This window comes from Perca flavescens, chromosome 17, assembly GCF_004354835.1.
Source record: "Perca flavescens isolate YP-PL-M2 chromosome 17, PFLA_1.0, whole genome shotgun sequence".
Taxonomy (NCBI): Eukaryota; Metazoa; Chordata; class Actinopteri; order Perciformes; family Percidae; genus Perca; species Perca flavescens.
Window position 1 is genome coordinate 20,303,504 of NC_041347.1, and position 25,957 is coordinate 20,329,460.

The 25,957-nt window shown below is 38.6% G+C and overlaps 1 protein-coding gene across 2 annotated transcripts in view; it reads right to left on the reverse strand.

Moving 5' to 3' along the window:
• The window catches only part of LOC114571723 (cGMP-dependent protein kinase 1), an 80,317-nt gene that overhangs the window by 11,632 nt on the left and 42,728 nt on the right, over nt 1-25,957 (reverse strand). For both annotated transcript variants that reach the window (XM_028602873.1, XM_028602872.1), the window contains exons 4-7: nt 18,319-18,424; nt 13,898-13,961; nt 8,803-8,880; nt 7,314-7,408 (exon numbers count right to left, since the gene is read on the reverse strand). In XM_028602873.1, coding sequence (XP_028458674.1) covers nt 7,314-7,408; nt 8,803-8,880; nt 13,898-13,961; nt 18,319-18,424 — 343 coding nt within the window. The remainder of the gene's footprint in view (nt 1-7,313; nt 7,409-8,802; nt 8,881-13,897; nt 13,962-18,318; nt 18,425-25,957) is intronic.

Genomic DNA, 25,957 nt, shown 5'->3' on the forward strand with positions numbered 1-25,957 from the left:
CTGTGAATTTGCAAGTGATGTGCCAGCTGTAGTGTCACTTTTCAAATGTAACGCCCCCACTCCTACAAGTAGACGTCTACATTTACCTGCCTCTGTCGAGTTACTTGAAGAATCTTTTTAATTCTTGTCATATACTGTAGAGTAGGCATTACTGTAGTTTCTGAGTAACGGACCGCTGACTTTTTTTCAGTGTGTTTCCACCTCTCTTGCTCCTTTGACCTCCTTTAAACTCAAATTCACTGAATTATGGTTATTATTATCTTATATGTAGCTCATATTATGATATTGTTAGGGTGCAGAAACAGGTTTTCTTGTAACATTTCATTATTTTTATACTTTTTTTTAAAATTAATTTCCCTTCTCTTTCTCACACATTGTCTTTTGGCCAGTTGGGATAATGATAGGCAATGTTAAAAATTCCATTAAAAAACTTTAAAGAAGAATGTCAAGGATTAAACAATTTAAATAGCTTTTATTCTAACTTTAATACAACATTTTAGAAGATTATGCATCACCTTTTCTAGATGGTAGATATTTCAACCAAAGGCAACCCATCACAAACACACACACATACACACACACACACCAGTGTCCTTATTAATGATAATGAACTACAACTACAGCGACAACGACAATCTGTTACACAAGTTCATTTGTCTCATAAAAGGAAGTGTACAGTGTTTATGTCATTTACTTTTTACATGAATCATCCTAAAGAGACCTCAAGGGTTTCATATTAGAGAGCAGCTTGTTACACCTGTCCCCGGTTGCTCAACTCGAGGAAAACAACTTACTGTGACATTGCGTTGATACTAGCGCTGTTCTATGTGAAACACAATCGCTAAACAATATCTGTCAGAATGATTCCTTTGCATGCTGCTGAGCCTGAGCCTAAGACATTCGCCAAAGATGGCTCTGCACTGCGCAACAAGAAACGCATTGGAAAACAGACATGCACACACACACACACACACACACACACACACACACACACACACACACACACACACACACACACACACACACACACACACACACACAAGCAAAGACGCACTAAAAACAGCTGCATGCTGTGTCTGGAATGTCCTTTGGGCTTACACAGGAGGGAGCCTGTGGTGTTGATTTCCAGTAGATAGTTGAAATGAACCTGGTAATTGGACAGTGATCTGGTGTCCCTGGAAGGGGGGGTTATGAAAATAACGCACAGGCATGGAGGCTGAGAATTGGGCAGTAGCTTTGAGCTGTACTGAGGAAAGTAAAGCTGGGGTAAAGCCTGGGGCAAGAACAAGAGGTGGCTGTGGGATACACAGCCAATAATTTGTGCTTTAATTCTGTGACTGAGAGGTATTCAGGTGGGCCTGGATAGCTGTGTCACAGGTTGGAATTAAAGTACTTACTGTAAGTCAATGACTGTACTAGTGTTTGTGCAGCTATTTCCCATTAACTGCAAATTGTGCATTTAACTGCAGAGTATGACCACTTTCCAAGGCATACCAGATATTTTTACATTTATGAATACATTTGTCCTACTCTCCGAGGCAGCCACTTTAGATACGCTTCCTGATTGGTGCATTTGTGTGTTTTTTTTCTTTTCCAAGCCCGAACATCCAAGTGTTGCTGCTAAACATTGTTTCAGTCACAAGCTATGTAGTTAGAATAACCAAACACAGTGTGGAAAAGATAATGTGGAAAGGTTACTCTCAAGTCTCAGATGGCACAAAAACACTAACTGGGAAACCGTGTTTATCATGTATGGAAATTATCTTTGTGGCCTTTAGTGGCAGTGTTTGTATTTATTATTTTTCAGTCTGCAATTGACAGATCATACCGCCAGACTGGTACATACTTGTGAAATTGTTAGTTATTATGTGAATTATGCTGCAGCTCACTCTCAATGCTTAATGCTGTTTTTCGGCTCTCCCACCCCTCAATCCCCATTCACCCTTGGGTTCCAACACCTAAAATACATTATTGGCCATAGGGGAAAGTCTGAAGAAACAGTCCCTATTCATAACTGCATCACAACACAACAATGTTGTTACCAAAATAAAAAAGGGCAACATGGGATTCACTTTGAGAAAGTACTTCTCAAGCAGTCTTAAAAAAGCTTCAAATCTTTGGTAGCTGATTTTCATGCCGTGAAGGTATGAACTGAGAGCAGTAGCTGTATAAAATAAGACGTGTCTTTAGTCTAGAAATCTATGGTATGCTTTAGAGCAAAATAAAATGTACAGAGGATGCAGACAGGAACATCCAGCAGCAATGCAAAATATACAGATTTGTAGTTAATAGCAGATGGCAGCCTTTGGTATGAAGTGAAGGGAGATGGGTCAATCTACAAATCATTCAGCCCAACGAGTACTTAAAAAAAATTTAGCATTAATTTCAATGAGACCATTACGTTGCGCATTGCGCTGGCCAAAATATTCTGTGCAAGTGCACAGACCAGGTAACAAGACTCTACAGCCTCTGTTAGGGTGAGCTAACTGTCAACATAAGCAACATGCTAATGTTTAACAGGTATAATGTTTACCATGTTTATCATCTTAGTTTAGCTTGTGGTGTTAGCATTTGCTTATTAGCACAAAACACAAAGTACAGCTGAGGCTCATGGGAATGTCATATTTTGTATGTAGTCATGAAAGTATAGGACAAATTAAATATTTAATCTAATGATGGCACTAGATGAAAGGTTAACAAACCAAGGATTTTTTTGCTGTGACTGAGGCGACGGGCCACCGTGCTGCAATGTGATATGTATTAGGATACTCTGTCATGGAAGGGTAATCCATCCAATGGTTGATAAAATGTTGCGTCCCCCAGAGCAGGTTCGAAAAGCGTGACCTGTACATGTTCCAAAATCGTTGCATGTACACGAAAAAAACGTCAAAATCGTAACCTGTACACAAATTAATAAATCAAAATAACGTAACTATATAACGACCTGGCGTGATACCGGGTTGTGCTAATTCTACTGTTACTGTCGCTGTTTAAACATGACTAACTTTGTTGTTGTGTTACAGTAACTTTCCAGATTTGCTAAAAACCCTGCTATAAATGAGTAAAAACTGATGTGCAGTGTTGATATCTGATAAACCTTCAAAGTGGACTTCCTGGTTGGTTTAATCTCCTCACTGGCACCTATGGCAACACACTCACACCGAGACAGCCTTTCACTGTGATTTATCAGAGGGCTATTGTTAGTCTGAGAGTAGTCACTGACACCAATCACATTTCTGTCAGTGACATCACACCTTTTTTTTAATAACAGTCGCTCATCCTCTACTGGAACCCACATACACACAAAATACACCCAGGAGAGGAGGTCAGAGCAACACACCGTCTGTTATTTTGATGGATCTACATCTCAACTGTACAGGAAGAATGTAACATGATATCTATTTCATTGTCTGACTAAATGTTGTTTTGGACCCCAGGAAGACTAGCTGGTCGTCTAGGCGTCAGCTATTGGGGATCCTTAGTATACGTAAATACAAATACAAATTCCTAAAACATCCACCAACTGCACTTGAGTATTCATTAAGGATTAACCCTTTAAAGAAATGTAATCTGATATTTCTTTGGCTGCTTTACAGTTTTTTCCGATTGCTAAACGACAGTGGGCACAACTGGAGTCACATGTGCAAAACTCTGACTACAGTCTGCACTACCAACAGTCACCTGAGCTAAACAGTTCACATCACCTGCAAAACTCATTCAAAGCAACACAACTCTTAACACACGTCTCAAAACAGGCTCAGTGCAGCCAAACACTATGCACAAGCCTCACTGAGATGACACACACTGTCACTCAGAACACACTGAGGGTAAAAACACTAGTATCAAACACCAATACAGAAATTACAAACTTTCTCATCTTTACAGTTTGAACAATTTGAGTGACTTGACACTACTCAATAGTTTATTTAAGGAAAAGATATAGAATAAAGATTAGTGTGACTACTACTGCCTCTCTCCAGCATCATGTGGCAAGTTTTCTTCTTCACATTGGATGTCTGCATCATCTCTAAATACAAATGAATGTGGTGTTTCTATTGCTTTCACCTCCATTACTTTCTGAAAAACAGTAAGAACACAGTTTTACTATTGTAAAGATATAGTGTTTTTCACTTTTTTTATAGCTGTGTACATAACCTCAGACATCTTACCTGGACATATTGGTATCTTTGCTGTTTTACCTGTTTCTCTCAAACGGTATAGTGTATATTCGTTTCATTCTTATTTGGTGTTTGTATACAAAAAAAGTCTCTCTGAGCTTTCTCTGTATAAATACCGTATATGTTCACTAACTAATCTAAAACAAGACACCTGCTTAGGCTTTCAGCTAAAATTGCAATCAGCAGTGTTTGATAGGCACCAGACTGAAATCCATTCTGTTTTGAATGTGTGAATAACAGTTTTGACAGCAGTGTGTTAGCATTTGAACAAAGTGCTGTAAATCTACAGTGTTGTGCACGTTGTGGTTAAAGCCATGGGATAAGCGTGTAGAGTTTTGAAAACTTTGTTCAAGCAATGAAAAACGAACTAGAGTTTGGTCCACATGAACTGCTGCTGTGCAGACTGTAGTTAGTGTTTTGCACATTACTCCAGTTGTGCCCACTGTCGTTTAGCAATCGAAAAAAACTGTAATGTACACATATCAAACACCAGCACTCACACAAGCTGGAACAAAACCATCATGGCTAGCAGGACAGAACAGACTTTGATTTGTAAATATGTTACAGATCAAAGGCAACTTCTTCAGATGGACAGAGTAGCCTTTGAGTAGGGGCTATTGAGTTTCATGAGCAAGGACACACACAGTTAACTTCTAATTAGAAAGATGGCCCTGCAGAAGAGCCCTCTGATCAAAAGCCTAGTTCGAAGATGGCCAGCATCTCAATCATTTAAATTTGCGAGACATGCTTGACCATCAAAGATGTAGTTGAATAGGCTTCTCCCACTCAAGACACTCCAAAACAAAAGGCGTTCGTGACAACAGACGATGAACAGCAGATGCCGAGGTGGGGAGAGCACTTTGTTTTAGTGGGATGTAGAAAGAATATGATTTTCTTGATTAAAAAAAGCATGAGATGTTCTTAATAAAGCTGTTTTAAAGAGCGTTTCAAAACAGCAAATGTATTGATGTAACTATATGAATACATTTAAGGATATGTGTGATGTGTTCTCATATATGTGTGTGTGTTTGTGTGTGTGTGTGTGTGTGTGTGTGTGTGTGTGTGTGTGTGTGTGTGTGTGTGCAAATAGGTCATCGTCAACATGTAGCACAGCTGCTCCTCAATCCATTATGAATGAATACTTTGTCTCATGCTCTCTTTCATCAAACAGCACGTTTCTATGTCTCATTAGTGTAGAAGGATCAAATTTATATTTGGAATAACCTTCTCCTCCCACTGCCAAGAGATCAAGCTTCCCGTGCCTAACATGTTCTGCATGCATATTAATACTTTGTCATCTTTCATATCCTATGGTCATTAGCTTTAAGATATGGGTAAAGCCCAAACATCTGTGCAATTCCAGCTGTCGCCTGAACATCCCATCTAGCATCTGTAGAGTTCCTTTTGAAAATAAAAAGAATGACTTATAGTGTGTTTTGACAAAACATAAGCTGGCATTTATTTTTCACAGGATACTGCTTTGGTTCAATTAAAGTGTCTTTTGTGTTTTAAAGTGTTTACTATATGCTTTTGAGGTGTGAATCATGTGATTGTTTAGGGCTTGAAAACTAATTTAAGGTGGCTTTCACATTCAGCGACCACAAGATGGCAACATCTCCATTTCTTTTCATGTTGACACTGTTGGCTATGTGCTTGCACACATTTAAATGTTCTCTCAGAGCATATGTTCTCTGTTTATACCTGACCTCTCACAGACATAACACACTCCAGACTTTTTTTTTTTATCTCTCCCCTCCCTCTGTTTTAATAATACAATGTGCACTGAGGCTCACAGTCATGACAAGACAGGACAAACAGCAGAGTAAAAATAAAACTTCAGGGCCCTGGGCTTTGATGCCAGAAGCCATATAAAATATTTTTATTACACTGAAGTGTTCTTTCAGTGAAAGTATTCAAGGGCATCAAATGTTAGCAGTAGCTGTAAATCATTGGATCCCTAAAGTATATACAGCCTGGTCAAACTTGTCTCAGTACATATTCACACCTAGAAATTCCTGGCACAGGCGTACATAGATGTTTGTACTATTCATGCTTGGCTTATGTCTGTGTATTACATGTTTAGTCACAGTTACTATGCTCACATACGTAACACAAATGTTTCATAACAGTTGGTGATAATACATTATTACAGTCAAGGACAGCATTAAGATGTCCTTGATATCAGGATGCGCTGGCAACCAAGACAGGAAGTGAAAAGAAAAGACAAATGAATCTCAAGAGAAAGAGAGAGTATAAAGATAATATCGTCTCACTAAAATTAGTCTCCAGCTGAGAGCATACTATACCACTGTCAAACACAAATAATTAAAATAATATTATTTATATTAATTATAATAATAAATAATTACTTTTCCCCTGTGTTGCTGTGTGCAAAAGATAGCACGGACAGGTTGTTGCTTGATGTGGTTGTGAGGAATCTACACTGTCAGTTGAACCTAAACTTTTTTTTCTTTTGATCGGGGCACAAATAGAGCTTGACAAAGAGGAGCATGCCACAGTAAATGTGTGTGCCTTAATTTGTACATTCTGCAAAGGGAGTTGGAGATAAAATAGCTGCATATTTAGATATTCATGCTGTTTAAATAATTTTGGCTAGGAATATACGATACGTAACCAATCATTTAAAAATGTTTGCTGTTTAAACCTGATCTCAACATATTTTTTCAGTTGCAGAAAAAATCCCATCTCATAAAAAAACATTTGGATTTCTATGATACTTTTTCTTTCTGACAAGTTCAAACTTAACAAGTTTTCTTTGGTTCAGAGATGGAATATTTGTGTCAAATCTCAAAAGCGTGCCTGGAACAGCTACAGTAAATCAGGCCTGAAGTTGTGCAATGTGTGCACAGCTTTAAGAATTTCCAAACACTTAGCAAGTTATCATGCCTCTCAGGAGAAGTGAGTGATGGAAAAAAAATAAGGACAGATAGGAGCTGGAGGCTGATTGATAGCAAATTAGAAAGGATAGATACATGTCAAGTACAAGAGAGAGGATATTAAAAAAGGTTGCAAGTGAAAATTAGAAGAGAAGTAGGTGACAGTGAAGGAGAAAGAAACAGCGGGAGAACAGAAGATTTAAATTGGAAGAGGCAGTGTTATTAGAAACAATCTTACCCTTGCAGTGCTTTCTCTCCAAACCAGTCCCCTTTTCCGAGGCTGCGCAAGTAGACAGGCTCTCCGTTGGGCAAGTCTTCCCTGGTCACATTAACCTGGTGAAAGGACAGAAACCAGGCCAGGCAGAGGAGAGTTAGAGAAGAGAAGAGTAGTGTGACAGAGAGGAAGATGGAATAAAAAGTGAAGAAATAAGGGGTGATGTATAACAGTATAAAGATGTGTGGCAGGTAAAGGAAAGTACATTTCATTTACACATCATTCCAAAAGAAGGTGGCATGTTTAATCTCTCAAGATGGCAGGTTAATCACACTATTACAAACCCGGTGTGACAGATGTCTCTGTGTATGGGTAGTCTGTTACAAATAGATGACTGCCATCTCTGGGAGGATCTGGGAGGCGGCACTGACCACTTCATTAGCTAGATGACATGTGAGCGATGGCACTGTGCTGTGCCGGAAGACTTTACAAATCAAAGTAATGGCACTTGAGAAGATTTTAGAGAAAGTGAATGGAGATGGTCGTTTTTTGCCTAATGAAGGATCTTGTCTTCATCCATTACTCAGTTCTGCGCAGTGGTTGCAGCTTATCCAGCACCAGCACACTGTAATGCTCCCAACACCGGCATGACAGCATAATTATTAAAGATCTATTATTATCATGTGAGAGCATGAAAAAGCAAAGAGAAGAAGAGCGTGCGTGCGTGCGTGCGTGTTTGTGTGTTTGTGTGTTTGTGTGTTCATGTCTGCGTCCATGTGTTTATTTATTTGTAATGTAGTTGTGCCAACCTTGTGAAGTGGTTTGTATCTGTTTGGGGTCAAAGGAGAGTAAAAAAGATGGGACATCTATCTTCATCATTTACAATGACAATTACATCCTGGACATATGAACTGTTAAAAAAGAATGGGACTTGAGGGGGAATTTGATGGATATATTTAGTAAGTTCAAATCTTACCGTTTGTGGATTTAAAAGACTGTTAAAACTTTTCATTATTATGTTGTTAACAAAAGTACATACAATAATGATGATGAGGAGAATGAGGGGCGGTGGAGGAGAAACATGAACAGTGAACGGAGCATCAGGAAAAGGATAAAGAAGATATGGATGACGAGCAGGGAGAAAATTAGGAGGAAGAGTAGCGGCATCAAAACATGTTAACAATACAAGCACATGAAAGACCACCAACAGTGTTGATGTCGGAGGGGACAGTGTGTCATCTGCACTCGGTGTGAAAGCCAGTGTTGATGACAGAAAGGTGAAATGAAAGTGACTCCATTCGCCTTCCTAGATGCTCCCAGAGCATGTACAAGAGATGATGACAGAGGCGGCATCTACCTTATCTCAAGATGATTGATGACATCTTCCACCCAAAAATACTTCCACTTTGCTTCAAAGATAGGTGTCTTTTGCCATGTGTGGCACGATGCTCTGCTCTGCGTTGTTGATGTTTTGATGATTATTTAGGTGGTAGGCTAGAGGCACTGTTCTCACCTTTCCCTTACTGATGATGAAGAAGGTGTCTCCTCTAGCCCCCTGTCTGATGATGTACTCTCCATCTCCATAATGTGTCTGTCAGAAGAAAAGACCAGAGACGAGAAGTGTTATTCAAGCACACTTTCTTCACACGTTGTTTTCTCTTCTTTTTCACATTGGGATTGAGACCTCTCTCACCAGTGACCAAAAGTACTCTGCAGAGGAAGTAATGCTAAATAAGGTGCAGTGAGATAATAATAACAAAGACATGTTCTTGTTAATACCACAGACAGGTAAGCTGTCCAGTCTGTTTCTCTACCTTCCACCCACTGCTTGCTTGGATACACCCTGTGACCTTAAACATGAATGAGCAGGTTAAAAAAAAGAGTGAATAAATGAACACTACTGCATCAGATTTGAAAGCAAATCACACCTACTTTCCAAGAGTAAAATTAGCACAAACATCCATCAATTTTCTATACCAAGTAATCCTGTTCAGGGTTGTGGGTGCCGGAGCCTATCCCAGCATGCATTGGTTAAGCACAGCATCTGGACTGGTCACCATGCACAAGGCCAACACACATAGATAGAAATACACCTCACACACACATTCACTCTTTGCGTTGAAAAATAACCTTTAGTGCCAAATAAGGAATATATTTGCTTCAAGGGTATAGTGAAGTGATTTGTAAGATATAAAGCACAAGGAGTCACTGATAAACCCTGTTGTTTGTTTATTTTTATTGTCCCCATGGGGAAATTAGGTTGCAGCAGAAATCACATCATAAGGCATTTTAACGACATTAATCAAAAAAATAGAAAAGAAAAAGACAAAAAGAAGACTGTAACATGTAGATGTTATTACTCATAAACCAGGGCACTTGTATGGAGGGGGGGGGGAGGTTGTATGGATTAAGTATGGTTCCAGACCAGCTGGATAACGATACATAAATAAATAAAGACCTTATTACCGTACAGGACCTTCGTTAACTATTAGATATTTAAGGAGTTTGATAGCCTGTGGAACAAAGGAGAACTTGGATCTGTTTTTTGTAAACAGAGGAGCACAATATCGTCGTCCTGAAGGCAGCAATTCAAATGAGGGGGCAAGGGGGTGCCTCTGATTACCCACAATGCTATTTGCCATCCTCAGTATTCTGTTTTTATATACACTTTCCATAAATGGAATACCTGACAGTTTACTTGATGTTGTTATTATTTTCCTGATGTACTTTTTCTGTGCTTCATTGGCATTGCCAAACCAACAAATAATGCCAAAGGAGAGAACACTTTCGACAAAGGCATAGTAGAACGTTTGAAGAACACTGCTGCTGACATTAAAGGACAACAGTTTTCTTAAAAAGAACATTCTTCGTTGGGACTTAGTATTTAATCTGTCAGTCCATATGTCCCATTTAAGTTTGTGGTCGGGCACCATGCTGAGGTAGTTGTACTCTGTGACATTATCTAAAGGATCCCCATGTATAAGAGTGGATTTAGGGGACTGTGCTCTTCTAAAATTGATTGACATATCCTTTGTTTTAGAAGTATTTAAGATCAGGTTTGACTTCTTACACCAGTCAATAAAAAAGTCAAGAACTGGCCCGTGCTCCTCTTCCTGGTCATATAGGAGACTAACCAAGGCAGTATCATCCGCATACTTAATAAAGTGCCTGTTACAGGAGTTTGTGTAAACCCTGATAAGGACCTCGGGCTAACATGTATCAGTTTTTGTTTTTCATAATGCAAGTCCTGGTAGAATCTTCACTTCCCAGCAAAATACACAATATGCTGCAGCAAGCCTAGACTGAAGCCATAGCTCACTATCTCTTGTTAGATCATTAGCAGATTCCACACTGCAGTTGACATTTGCCAGGTTTCTATTCTCACATCATTTCATCTAGGAAAGGTACCTTACGTCTTAATTCACACTGAGCAGTGTTTGTGTGATTCATGTCTACTGTGCGTCACACAGAAGCAGAGCATGTTAAAAGCTGCAGTTCAGATCCATTTATTTATTTATATAATGTAGCCTTTTTTCTCAAGCATGTTCTAAGGAGAGGAAATCTATCTATCTAAAACTATCTAATCAAAAATCAATTGCAGACCAAAATGAGTTATTATAGTAGAGGACAAGACACAGGACAGCATGATGGATTTAGCCATTATGTGACCCAGCACCACCAAACTATAGGACCTCTGCACGTACAAGGAACAACATTAACTTATCTTTAAAAAGATAGAAAAAACATTGGATGGGCCATGTCAAATATCACGCACCACTGATTGGTTGATTGTGGGGTGAAGGGAATCAACAGTCTATGAAGCTAATAAATACAAATTGAATAAACTTCCCAACACTAATATCTCCCTCAGCCAACAGTGCAAACACATTAATCAGAGTACATGTATAGGCATGTCTAGAATGCCATGCAAAACATCTAATTTTCACAGGGTGAACATTGTGTGCATTCTCTCAGCTCACTCACACATGTTGTCCCTGCACCAACGCTAAATGATTATCTTATTCATTTAATTGCTGGCAAAATAGTTTGCACTCTGGTTAGAGAAGATTTGATCATAAGGATGTGAAGGTTATCTGAGAGAGTGTGGTTCACAAGAGCTGTGCCGTAGATCATCCCACAGGCTTGTTTTTACATGCTGACAAAATAAATAAATAAATTCAGATTAGTTATAAGGCACAAACGGAGATCTTGAAATTCCCAAATATGTGAAACTGCTTTATGTCTGCTTGCATTACCCACAGCTCCATTTAGCCATGTGTCTTCCATTTTGCAATATCCAATTCACCTTTTTGATGTGGGTGGTATAGCTTGGAGCCTCCCTTATCCAATGTACTTGCCCACAATCTCTTTCTTTTCCTTGATGGAGTTGACCATCGCCATAGAGGTTGTTATGTGTACGCTCACGCTCAAACACTGTGCAATGGCACTGACAATTATATACTGCCATGCTACAAAAATATAAAATGACACAGCAGTGTAACAATCAATTGATAGCACTATGTTCATATCCAGTAGCTTTTGCATGGTGCAATATTGATCGGTATATAAAATGGCACACAGCAGATCTCTACTTATGAACTAAAACATGGTACAGTCATGTTAAATGATAACTATGTGTATGTTTATAAAGTTGAGGTACCCAAATTTAATATAATATAACCTGGGGTCCTATTTGTAGGCCTATTGGCTATCTAAACCCACCTGGTGGCAGCAGAAAAGGGTTGTAGTGATACTTAGTAACTAAGTAATTCTGGATTAATGCATGACGTAGCCTAATACATCCTCAGTTGCTGTTGTTATTTATCATATTCTTTCAATAAAGGTAAGTGGCTGATATAATAGTATTTACTGTAAGTGGTGCTTTAAATGTGCTTGGCTCGATTGCCTGTCATGAGTGGATAGCATCTGCAATGTCAAGTTCCCGGGACTGTGGTAAAACAGAATTACACATGCCCAAAGCCTTTAATGCCACATGGGGCTGATTATCTGTTGCCTCGTCCTACAGTTTGATTGGCTAATTACCAAGTAGTGTAGTCGTTTGCTCATAGTTGTCAGAAGTTAGAAGATAGTACCGTTAACTGCAGTCACCATGAACAATGTGGATTGTCTTTGACAGCACAAATTTAAGTCTGCATTTTGAAGAAAAATTTTAGATGAAACCCCTCGGTACCCACCAGCCACAGGATATTGTTATAAACCAAACCGCTGGATAAGAATAGTCAGATTTAACTGGAGTGATTCTCTAGAAAAAAAATGGCTAACTGCTAACTATTAGCTTGTGAGAGAGGACGCTTTTATGCTTCCGGTGTGTTTTTCCTGGTATCTATGTTACTTTAGTTACGTCAAGAACAGGCTTTCAGGATTTCAAGCATCTATTGTATTCTACAAGTGCTCACATAAAGTCTAAACGCTCTCACATATTGCACTATATCTGCCTTCATATATTTTACCTTTATTTTTTATTTTAAGGTTACCCAAACTGACATCATACAAACAGGGATTGAACAGCAAATTAAGGAGAACGGGTCACGATATGTGCTCAATGGAATTATCACCTGTGTTGAACGGTGTAGGAAATGTGAAATAGTGCATTCATTTAACATTTTATAATTTTCTGATTTGCATCTGTGCAAAGTAGCTGTTGCCACATAATCTTTTCCACCTAAAATGCCACTGGTTAGGCTATATGGATAAATCAATTATTATTGCTCAAGTTCAACTATGAAGATATGTGATGCAAAGATGATATGACATGATATGGTCTATTTAGTCAATGACATGTTCACTAATGAGGTTAAACAACTTAACAACTTTTTTTTTCTTTTCTGTAGTTTCAGTGTTCGGGAAGTAATTGTAGAAAAATGTGTCATTGTGTAAGTTCTTGAGAGTAACGATAGTCACCATTTAAGGGGTGCTTGTAATTATTTATATTTATATTGAAGAGCTAATGTATATGTCTTATTAAAATAAAGCTTCCCTATGCCTGTTTTTGTAGGCTATACAGCTAGAAACTCCTACCCAAACCAGCGTAAACATTACAATCCAATCCATTCCTCAAGTCTTAAGATTCAAAAATTCTGCAACAAGTTTTCATAATTAAAGTCCTTTCTAATCTCTTAAAAGCAAAATGATCTGGAAGTAATTTATCTTAAATACAAATGATTGCACATATACACTATCATTGAATAACCTAAAAGAAAAAGTAGGCAAAGGCCATATTTTAATGCAATTCAACATATTGAAAGCCTCAATGTTAGCAGCACACATCAAAGTGTAAATGAGAATGTGTTTGCATAACTAAATTATGCTGGAAAAAACATCAAACGAAGTGGTGTGCAGATGGGTAGAAAATTTGGGAAACATCTCAAAATGCACACTCAGAGTAAAGAAAACATTCTGTAGTTAAAAGGACATACCAATGATTTTCCATGTCTTAATCATGTTACAACTGCTATCCATTTTGAAAAATAAGCTGTTTTTAAGTTTTAAAAGAGCAACTAAAGAGCAACAATCTAATAATCTAGTAAGATGTGTGGAGATATCTGATTTGTGCTGCAGATGTCACAGGCTTTGAAAAAGGCACTTACCTCCTCAAGGACATCGGCAAGCTTGCTCAGAATATCTTCCTGCAGGTCGTGGAATGTGGGAACGCTGTAGGAGAAGGGGAAAAAAGGGCTTTGAGATCGAAGAATAGTTTCAAACATATTGCATTTATTGCTGATTTAAAGCTGGGGTTGACAGTTTTCTGGGAAAGGAAAAAAGACACCAGAATTTGAAAATACAGCCCTTCTTTTGCAGCTCTCCCCTCTCTGTCCTAAGCCCCTCCCACCGGACGAGCAACCTGCACGGGCATATGCACGATTGTGATCCTGATGCTGTGTTGGTGTCTAAGTCTAAGTATGAGCATATATGACACTATATATATATATATTATATAGCGTATATATTGCGTTTATTGTGAGTCTCTCTTTTAGACTCTCTTTTTTATAAGTCTGTCTTCCTTTTTTGGGTTGCTTTGCAGTGTAGGCAGTTGTTGCCAATGCTGGAATAGAAACGCTTTCTGCATGATTTTCCACCATTGAATCGGGTTTTGACCATCTGAAGGGAAGTGCACTTGCATCTGCATTTGTAGAATAGCTAATAGGAGCACTCGCTCTCTGAAATGACTTGTGATTGGCCAAAGTTTCCCGTCAAGGGCTAAATTTTCTAAAGCCTGTAAACAGAGCCAAGAGGAGTTGCAGGAGTTTCTCACACCACTTTACAATATGCTAAAAGGTTATGGAATGTTTGCCCAATGACGCCAAAGACAAACTTCCTGCCTAACCCAGCCTTAAGTCTTTGGTTTTCGGATAAAAAAACTTTGAAAGAGTTGACTAGAATAGAAGCAGACCTTTGATCTGAAGTGAGCAACATACGTAGAGGCAACAGAAAGACATAAAAATCTATATTATGCTATGAGAGTTGGCTTGTATATTGTATTACAGTATGTGCAATATAAATATTTCAGCATGTACTCGGCAACGTATCAGGTTACACAGCAGGGAATCAGATCCTAAGGGTGAATACACCAGCATGAGGCTCTAATGTTTGCTTTGTTTGCTTCCCGGCAGCATCAATGAACGCTATTTGCCTGTTATCAAGCCAACTAAATAAAACTGGCCTAATGTTTATCAAGGGGAGAGAAAATAACCAATGTTGGTGAACAAAGGACTTATCGCCCATGAAGCATCTTGTCTTGGCCCCCGACCAAGGCCCTAGCCACTGTATTGATCCTTGTGTTGTTGCTTCTTCAACAGAGGCACTAGTTAACCAGCTAGGCAGTGAACGGATGACCCTACTCTATGGAGTTTCAATCCCTCGAGCTGCGGAGCTGTCAACATAAACAAAAAGACTCTATTTTAGTAAATTTTCAACAAACTTTCATCAAATTCAACAACTTAATTGTGTTACAGGAAATTAATTAATTATACAAGGCCAACGGGGAAGTGCGGTTTCACTAATGTAGTGTTTTTGATCATTTGAAACATTCTAACATCATTACACTCCTAGCACTATGCGACCGTGAATAAAGACTACAAATAATTTCTGTGGTAATCTTGCAAACACCTAGAAAAACCAACACTTCTTTGATGAAGGGGTTTGATTAATTTTAGATTAGATTAGATTCAACTTTATTGTCATTGTGCAGAGTACAAGTACAAAGACAACGAAATGCAGTTTGCTTCCAATCAGAAGTGCAAAAAGAGAAGAAAAGTGCAATGTAATATTCAAGTATAGACAGGACAAGAAATATAGTGCAGTGTAGACAGTAGTGTACAGTTGGTTTACAGAAGGTGGTTTAGAGTAATATAAATTAAATATAAATGTGTGCAGTGTATTAGCAGTTACCTTATAAGAGCGGAATAAAAATGGCTATGTAATATGAACAATGTATGAACAACATGTACACATATGTGCAATGTAGCAGCAGTAACATTATAATAGTAGTAAAAATAATAATATAGATAAATGCAGTGTATAATTATAATGCTTTCCCATGCTCCATTTCCATGTTTTTTCATTTATCTTTGGGCAGATGGCATCTTTTTTCATGCCTTATGGTAGACTTTTATCTAAAGTAGAGTCAGAGGGAGAGGGTAGAGTCAAAGCCCACCTGCCTTTAAAAATATCAATTCACAGCTATATGCATTTTGTAAACTTAGGAATGTTTGTCAGTTCATTAGACACTACCATCGCAGTTACTCTTCCTGGAGCAATGTGTTTGAGGGATTACAAATACATGCTAGTAAGAGGTAATAAAAAAGGTCTTCTCAAGCAAACTCACTTCCTGTATGTTATACCATGTGGGATTTCTCTGTTAGTTTTTCATCTGTTTTCCTCCTCCACAACTTGTAACAACAAATATATCATTTCACAGCATTTTAACTGTGGGTGGGAGACTCAGGGTCCAGCATGTGTTTGTTCTTATACATTAAATATACTACAGCTCTTTCATTAGATGTTGCTAGTTGCTAGTAATGCTAGCAACCCCCACCCCGATACCCCTTTATCAACCAAACACACAGAGTGAGCCCAAACCAAGCAATATGTATGTACATCTATTAAATATTGACTTATCTGTTGGACTGTTATATAAGAGCTGCTGAGAGGCAAGAACTGCCATACAGTAGGCTACATGCTCAAATACTCATTAAAGAGATAGACAATGTCTTTTTTTTAGTCAAAGCCATCACTTAAATAGCTTCAGTCTTAGGACATGAAAGTAAGATCAATAGAATATTCCTTCATGGTGAAAGGGTACTGTAGATACAGCAGAGATTTAATTGGCTTTATTGTGACTGACCTGCAAATCTCAGACTATGAAACTATCCAGGGAGACTGTTCTCAACTGTTTTTGTATTATGGTCAAACGCTTAAAGTTTTTTTTATGTTTCCCTAAACGGCAATATCATGCATTACTGTGAAAAATTACAGTCCACTCTCAGAAGCAAAGGGAGAAATAGTATATTGGTTATTGTAAATGGTTATACTGCTGTAAACTAGTTCTGATTGAGTATACCCCAGCCCTCAGGTCTAAGTGAAGAGGTGAAAGTGACAATGTCTGTGATCTTTCCCAACATTAGCTATGTAGCCCGGGCCACATCGCCTAATACTACCTAGATGTGCGACCCCTACACGAAAAAAAAAGGGGACACACCGAATCTCTAGATGAGCCGCCCTTTACCCATATGGTTAAACCGCCTGTGACAGCACAGTACAAGTTCTGCTTTCAAATCCTTACTTAAAGTAAAATGAGAGGCATTATCAGCAAAATGTACTTCAAGGTGGACATATCAATTATATAATGCTGGATAGTTTTATGAATAATAATGCATCATATTTTAATTGTGATATTTTCTGAGTAGAATCTGAATCTGCAACGTTCTCTGTCATGTAAATGTAGTAGTAAAATGTTTTACTATGAAGTAGAAGTACACAGTAAGTCAGTAGTATAGTTAAGTTGCATATTAAGTGCTTTGAGAGCCATCTATAAATTATTTGGAAAGCTACAAGCAGCAATACAGGAGGCCAAGCATTTAGCCCGTTCCAAATAGGCATGTATTTATTTATTTGTATATATATATATAGTAATTTAGAGTAAACCTCTATAAATGGGCGCCTGCTCCGCCAGGTAAGCTACCCAGGCACCCATATAGGCATGTTTTGAATAGCCAGTGCAGTAGTAGGAGTAAATTTTGGAATAGTCAGGACTCGTTTTGGAAGGTGTTAACATATGACCTTTTCGGTAGTTTAGGTATGAGGATTTATGTGAAATGTCAAGTGAAAGCTGGATTCCTGCCTGCCTTGAAACGACTCTGTCAAATAGTGTCAGAGTGTGTGCTTTTATTATTTGAGGACTGAAGTAATACACACACGGAAATACAGTGGCCTGCATATATGAGAGGAAGTTAGAAAACAATAGAGCAGCTTCTTATGAGAAAATAAAGTGGTATATGAAATAGAGGAAAGATGTGATATAATTTTCCTAAGTGGCTTGATGAAGACCAAAGTGGATACGGAAAAACAGGAAAGTCAAACAGAGATAGGGAGCAAGAGAGATTTATACTGCATTTGCATCTCATGCATCTTGATCACCGCACACTGCTCTCCCTCTGTCTTTTGATGAGTCTTTCTTTTATCCTATACTCCATGCCAGCCTTTTAAGTGATAATATGCTTCTGGTGGTTAGAGTGTAGGGCTCTCTGATAGAGATAGGGATACTAAAGAAAGATGTTACAGGTACAAGGTATTTTTCCAGTGGGATGAATGGCACCTTTAGTGACGCACCAGCATTTCATTGTGAGTTATATCATTTATAGGCAAAAATGAGGAGTAAGGAATCTTCTGAGGAACAGCTCACACATATTCCCCTGAATTCATTTAGTTAATTCATTCACTGGATTTTAGATCAAAGCCCCATTCTGGACTATATATCTGTCATTGTAGGACAGTTAATAGGCTTTCTCACCTTTTCAGAAACTCCATATACTCTGTGTGCTTGATGAGACCTGTCCTCATCATGATCGTCTGAAAACATTGTCGGTCAATGGCCCACAGCTTCACATTTGTTAGAGCTGGAAAGGAGAATACACATAAGCAATGTCACATTAAGACAGTTAATACCCTCAAGCAATCAGAATAATAAAACAGCAAATTTTTATGCATTATACATGCTCAGCAACATTTCTATGCTTTGTGACTTTTTGTTGGCAATATTATTATTAATTAATTACTTGCATGAAAATGTTTCTTTAGCCGCTGATCAGGCCTGCAAAACAATTAGGAGGCATTCTGAACAATCAGTCTTTACACAGCAGTTGAAGATAATTGTTATTTTTGGAATACCTTGCATGGATGGCTACTCTCAAGTCATGCTACAGCGTTTTAATTGGTTTAAGGTCAGGAGTATGACTTAACTATGCTCAGTGTTTTTTTTATTAGTTGAACCCCTTGAGTTACTGATTGCTCTTTGAGTTAAGGTAAATTATCAACTGTGACAAAAGACAACAGATACCCCTGATATCCTTCTGTATAGTATTGTGTCTTGTTTGTCCACAGAAGCATTGTTCCATGGAGCGTCCATGTAATGTAAGATAAACATTAAACGGGCAGCAATACGGGCATTCATTTCCTCTGTAGTATCTTTCCATGGACAAACTAATGTTTTGTCAGTTTTCCCGTTACATACATTTTGCAGCTGTGTCAGAATTGTATGAAATGTCATGAGGTAGCAATAACATCTCTCTGTTTGAACTTTCTGAAGCTGTCCGCTCCACTGAACTCAAACGAATAGCCGTCCGCTCTCTCTACACTTTCAAGGAAAATACTTTGAGGATGAGCATTTTAACAGTGACAGGACATCAATCACTTGCAAAGTCATGACAACCAAACAAGTACAGCCGTACGAGTACAGCCTTTTCTCCTCATGCAGATTGACAAATAGGGATGAAAGCCTTGACGACTGCGTTTCCATGGAAACCACTCTCACGTGGGTCCCGCAAAATATTACAGCTACAGTAGCTTGGCAAATAGCAATATGGGGCACTGAATTTGATGAATTTACTGTTTTATCAGACCCCAAATGAGACAAAAATTAGTTAGCTAGCGCACCTCGCAATCCCTCTGCCTCACTCCTCGCTGCTAGAAGTCTACTACGCTGGGAGGAAAGCAAAATTTCTGTTAACCCTCACTCTAACCCTTTTAACTCGCTGCTGAAAAGAATCCTCAAGGAGACACTGTGGCAATTTTCTTATTGTGGCTAGATAACATTGAATGCCCAGAATGCATCACTGTTACGCTACACTTCTTTGACACCTCCTTAAATAATGTAGGCTACAGTGCTATTGCCGCAATCCTTACAGAATACCCAGTCCTTAAAAGAACAGAAACAGTGCTAAACCTTTTCCATTTTTTTTTCAATTTTTATGCCGGTGATTGATGGAGACCTGGCTCTTTCAAAATTCCTTTTCTTGTCATGTTCAGTGTTTTGAGCCTCAACACCTCTGTAGTCTCTTTCAATCAGAATATGTCTCACCTCGACAGATCTCTGTTGGAACCATGTGGGTTTTCATCAGAGCAATGGACCTCTAACCCACACCTGAATCTCATAATGTTTCCTTTCTTTTTTAGATGAAATTGGGTTGGGGGAGGCAGAAATTTTTTTAACAAAACATGTCAAAATCCCATATTCCATCTAGCTGAGCCACATAGTGACTTTTAGAGTTCAGTGCTTCACTTTGTTGACAGCAGTTTATGGTAATTATTTCAGAATAACGTTGGGGTTTCTCCCAGTATCATTATCTTTTGCAACAAATGTTCTCATTTCCACTTCACAACTTTAATTGTGCAGTTATACAGTAGGAGTAATAAAAATAAGATCTGACCCCAAAACAAATCTGGAGATCCCCAATGAGCACTGCGGCCACAGGGACATGTAGTAATATTAGAAGACAATTCATCAGTCTGCTTGGTAATTTGTTTGAGTTTTTCAGTCTATCTCATCATCCCAATGTGACAATTTGTTCACAGAGTTTTAGATAAAGCAAACCTAAGCTTTCCTTGTGAGTACAGAAGTTTATGAGAGTGAGGATATTTTTGCACAGAGAGGTGATTCTGGCCAAGGAAATATTTTACAGTTTTAAAACGTCTTATAACCTGGCAAATACTAGTAATGTAAATATGGCTCCATGAACATACATACACACATAAAATGCACACCTGTGCTAATGCACAAACTCATATACTCCATGTATTTATTTACATGTACACACACATGAGTGACTGAACACACTCCCACGGACACCACAATTATTTCTCTGCAGACCAAGTGTTTGGCAGCACTTTAAAATAGGAGACAAACCTCAGGAGAAATGCCCTCATTACACAGACTGACACTGTTTTTAGTTCAAGACACTTTCTTGGAGCTGGAACCCCAAACACATAGCATGACATACAAATGTATACAGACACAGATGTATGGATACACAGATATGCAGACATCTTGTACAAGCACACACATATATCAGATACACAGAGAAAATGCACATACACACAGATACACACAAGTATGCTGTAGATATAAACACACACATGCTGCTGTGTGCACATACACATAAACATGCACTGATACCAGATTCCAAACACACATGTTCCACACAAGTTATATATATATATATATATATATATATATATATATATATATATTTTTTTTTTTTTTTTTTTTAAACAACCTACACTATTATGTCTTACTTAATGAAATGTTTTTTTCTGTAGGGGGGATGTGGGCAAATTACTCCAAGGTAGACTGAGGGCCCAATAAATGGAAATAGGTCTAGAGAGAAATTATTAGAGTAGCCTTCAAATTTGACCCCTAAGCAACGAGAGTGGGCGGTTAGACATCATTGCCCACTATGCAGTGAGCAATAGAGTGTTTTGACGTGTGGGAGTGTGGGGCAGTGGGAAATAAGATATGTAGGGAGCCTGCAGCGCACAACATTAGGTAAACGTATTATTTGGAGGCTTGACTAAATTGCGGTGAGACTCAGGGATCTAGTTATCCTGAAGTGAGGGCACAGATGAATGTCTTAATGCTCATGGGTTGCCGACCATTAGCTTCACATCTTTCTGGATGCACATAACAACCCATGCAGTGCTGTAGAGATGCAATGATGTTGTCTGTGAAAGGTTTTGAAGAATTGGGCAGTGTGTTGTTCCAGTGGGATGACCACTGGAGCTATAACAATCATGCTATGGTGGACTGGAAATGCATGCAACATGAAACCCACAAGTGCATACTGTATACAGGGAGTAGACAAAAACACCTGGGAAATTTAATGCAATCCAACAGAGGCCTGACAGCAAGTACAATTTTCTTTAAAGAAAATTGGTATTGAGCATAGATGTTGCATCATATTGTAACTTATCTGCTGTTATCATGCCCACTTAATATAATGCACATCATATTCAGTCTTAGTCTGTGAACATGATCATTAGCATTTGTCAAATTCCAGTCACATCTGTTTTAGGTTTGCAGTAGATTTGGTGGTGAAAGTTTAAGATATATGCCTTAATTCTCTTTTTAAAAAATGGCTTTGGTGCAACACACATATCGTGTTGGGGAGTGTTGAGATATTTGATGCACGTCAAGTGACGCTTCTAGCATGCATGCCATCATGCAGACAGAGGAGGTAGTTTAGATACTGTACAGTAACCAGGATGTGTTGGCTCGGGGAGCATTGTGAGCTGAGACTTAAAAGGTTCTATCTCCACTTTTGGCCGAAATTGAGTTTTTGACATAATCTGATCCCTTAGGTGTTTATTAATGCCTGTGTGGTGTTATTTTTGTAAACAAATTTGTCTTAGTTAGTTATTAATAAAATAAAAAGGTTCCATCTCACAAAATAGCTGGGATGTAAAAACTTTGATGCTCAATATCTCAGAACTACCCTAAACGGAGATAGAACCTTATAATTCTAAGCTCACGAAATGTGATAAAATTGCTGCTTTTGTAAAAAATTTACTTCCATTGACAGTGCGAAGGTGGCCTGCGTGCGTGCGTCAACCTGCAATCCAGCGGTGTGTGGGCTTACATAGAAAGTAGTGGGTGCAGGTGTTTTGATGCGTGTAATATGCAACAGATGTGTGTTGCACTTTGTTAAATCTCAAATATAACATTATGATAGTTCCTTCAAACAATGTTTTTTGTATGCGCATGTAAAGTGTAATTGACATACATTTGTATTATACATTTTGCTTCCTAAATTAAAATCACTATAACCTCAATACACACCCTGCTGATTACTGTTTAACACCTATTTTCTCTTTGCCTCTGAAAGTTCCTCTAAATTGAATGTAATCCCACCTCAGTAAAGGATGGCTATTCATAGCTATGCTGCCCACAGCTGAGCACTTTGTCATTATCATTTGTTCATGCTCCTCCTTTTCTTCACTTTCCTTGATGCAGTGCATTGTAATCCCATCGCCTTGACTTTCTCTGCAATTACTTGCAACAATAGATCAATAGTGTTGATTGTGAATACTAGCAACCTGTACACCTAGCACCGTTGACATGCCAGGCCGCAAGACAGAAGATCTGTGTCAAGGCTGAGGAAAACGGTGAGAGATAATGAATGTCGCCACAAGATAGAGTGCAGGACAAGGCATCATTCATTTGGCTCAGTCATAATTCATTGTAACTGAATTTAAGCCAGGGCAGTATGCAAATGCTCCATGTGTGTTCTTATAATCCAATTTTGGCTCATCAAATTATATAAATATAGGATGAGCTCAACAACATTTATTCTCTGTATTCTGGTCATGACAGTTTACATGCAGAGTGCGTGGGGGGTTTGGAAACATCAAAACTGTGTGGTACTGTGACTGTAATCTTGATTTTTGTTGCGAGTGCTATGAGTTTTAACAGGGTCAACGTCCACGATGATTCTGCATATATGAAGTATAAAGTGTTTGACATTTGCACTGCAGAAAATCCACATTCCTTTCCAGAAGCCCCACGGGGCTATATGAAAGTCCTTGAATAAAGACTAGACCAGAGTCTCAAGCAGTGGAGTATGCAAGGAAAGGTGTACACTCTAACGAAAAGTAATATATTTGTTAGTAACCTAGTATTAACATGGTGTAACACATGTTAATACTGTAACTAACTAAATCACTGTGCATTATTTGACAGAAAATAAATTCTAAAATAAGCTCCCTCCCTCTCCATGTTCGTATGTCTAATCTGTCAACAAAAGCCCTGCCATATTCAAATCATGACAGATGAGGATATGTATTTTGACATTTTGAATTGTGATTTCTGTTCATCCTCCTCTCCCACTTTTACAACATCAAATCAAATCATTATCACACGGCAAAGAAAACGTTTTAGAAAACCTTGGAGTCTTTGGGACCATGTTGGTTATGAGGATGTGCTCGACTGTGAATGATCATTTTAGCACTTGTGATTAACCTGGGGTTACACAGCTCTGTGAAAAGGAGTGGCATCTCCAGACTAATTAGTGGGAACTCCCACCATAAGAATCTTCACCCTGGACCACTGTTTTAAATGTTTGAGTTTGTGGGCATTTGAATTGGTTTTTAAATCTGTGACATGTTTCCTACTGCAACTCAATTTCTGTCTTTTAAGTCCCCCCCCACCCCCTCTATCCTTCCCTGTAATGTCTGAGAAAATGAGAAAATCAACCATCCTCTTCTCACTGACTCTAAGACACATACACACACACACACACACACACATTGTCACGTGAACTCTACTCCTTCGAGACCTCCTGTCTTGTTTTGGAAAGGGTTAAGAGAGCGATGCTGTGAGGGCTGCAGGGTGGAAGAGTGTAACCCCCTTTCCCCCTAAGTTATTAATAATATCATAGCCAAGTCTGATTACATCTGGATGAGCTCTTTAGAGCGTGAGAAAGCAGGATGGGTCATTTACGCCAGACAGTGTCACAGAGCCTTAAGAAAAAATTAAACAGAGGAATTCTCTTCATAATTATAGATCTAATTATTATTTTTAGTAATGCTTCAAGGAACACAAGACAGTGTAAGAAAAACAGATAGGCTGAAAGTTTCTAACAATACTACACCAAAGAAAAACAGCCTTTGATTGACATGATTTGTTGTTTTCTTGTCTTTAGTAAGGGTGGCAGCGTGTGCACTTATGACAGCTTTCACAACTCAGTGAATCCCAACATAGAAAGGTAGCTGGCTTAATCAGCTGCCGTCTCCAGCTGCTAGTTCTGCCAGTGCTCACCCCATGTGGGAGACAGACAGCTGAACATCATGCCACCTGCCATCCACCCACCATGCTCACCAAGCTATGTTGTACAGAGCACAGTGGAAAACCTGTCTTTTGTTGATAGAGAGTAACATACTTAATTGTTGTTATATTAGGTATTTATATTTCTGTGGCGGCGATATAACAAGAGTTTAATATTAAAACCATCTAAGCTATCGTCCAACAATGTCCACCATTAAAAAGACACCTAGATGTGTGGGAGTCATAATATTTAAATGCATTAATCTAACACTGAGCACAGACGGGATACGCTTGTTACATTTTGGTCGGAAACTTCCTGTCAGAGGCTGATTGAATAGGAGTATTCCTTAAAGCGTGCTTTTAGCCTTCTCTGTCTTAGAGAAGATAAAAACACAATTTAGCACTCATCTCTGTAACATTAACAAACCTCACTCCCAACCTTCATTCATCAATTATAGCCAAACTTGTTCGGAAGTTCATCATAAACATGCACACATTTAGAAGAAATTTGTATCCCATTTCATCCATCTCAAGTTAGCTCTGTGATTGCAGATTTGTTCATGTTACTAATATCTTAAAGGTCCCATGGCATGAAAATTTCACTTTATGAGGTTTTTTAACATTAATATGCATTCCCCCAGCCTGCCTATGGTCCCCTAGTGGCTAGAAATGGTGATAGATTTAAACCGAGCCCTGGGTATCCTGCTCTGCCTTTGAGAAAATGAAAGCTCAGATGGTCCGATCTGGAATCTTGCTCCTTATGAGGTCATAAGGTTACCTCCCCTTTCTCTGTTTTTCCCGCCCAGAGAATTTGGCCCACCCATGAGAGAGAGACATCATGGCTTTCAAACGAGCAAAGTGGCAGTTGGCCACACCCCCCACCCTCCACCTTGCACTTCATTGTAGGACTGGCTCTAGTGGCTGTAATTCTGCACCAAGGCTGAATTTCGGGAAAGAGACTTCAGATACAGTATTAGGGGACCACTAAGGCCTATATAAAAGCATCCAAAGAGCACCATGTCATGGGAGCTTTAAGCAGTAAACTGCTTATTTTCAGCTTAAAGACTTTGACGTTTTGAGCAGGTAGCCAGTAATCTTATATATAAAAGCATTCTCAAGTCAAATTCAGTTGACCGCATAATGCTCTCTGATATCATCTACTAAAGTTATTGAAGGAGTAGTGTCTCTGGGATGTTCTGCCTTTGTGGACAATAAGTCATAATGGGTGACATTGTTACAACAAAAAGATAATTTGCATTTGCCATTACCTAACGCTACTTTAAAAACAGTGTTGTCATGTTGTTGTTCAGGTTTTAATTGTAAGTTTGAACAAAGG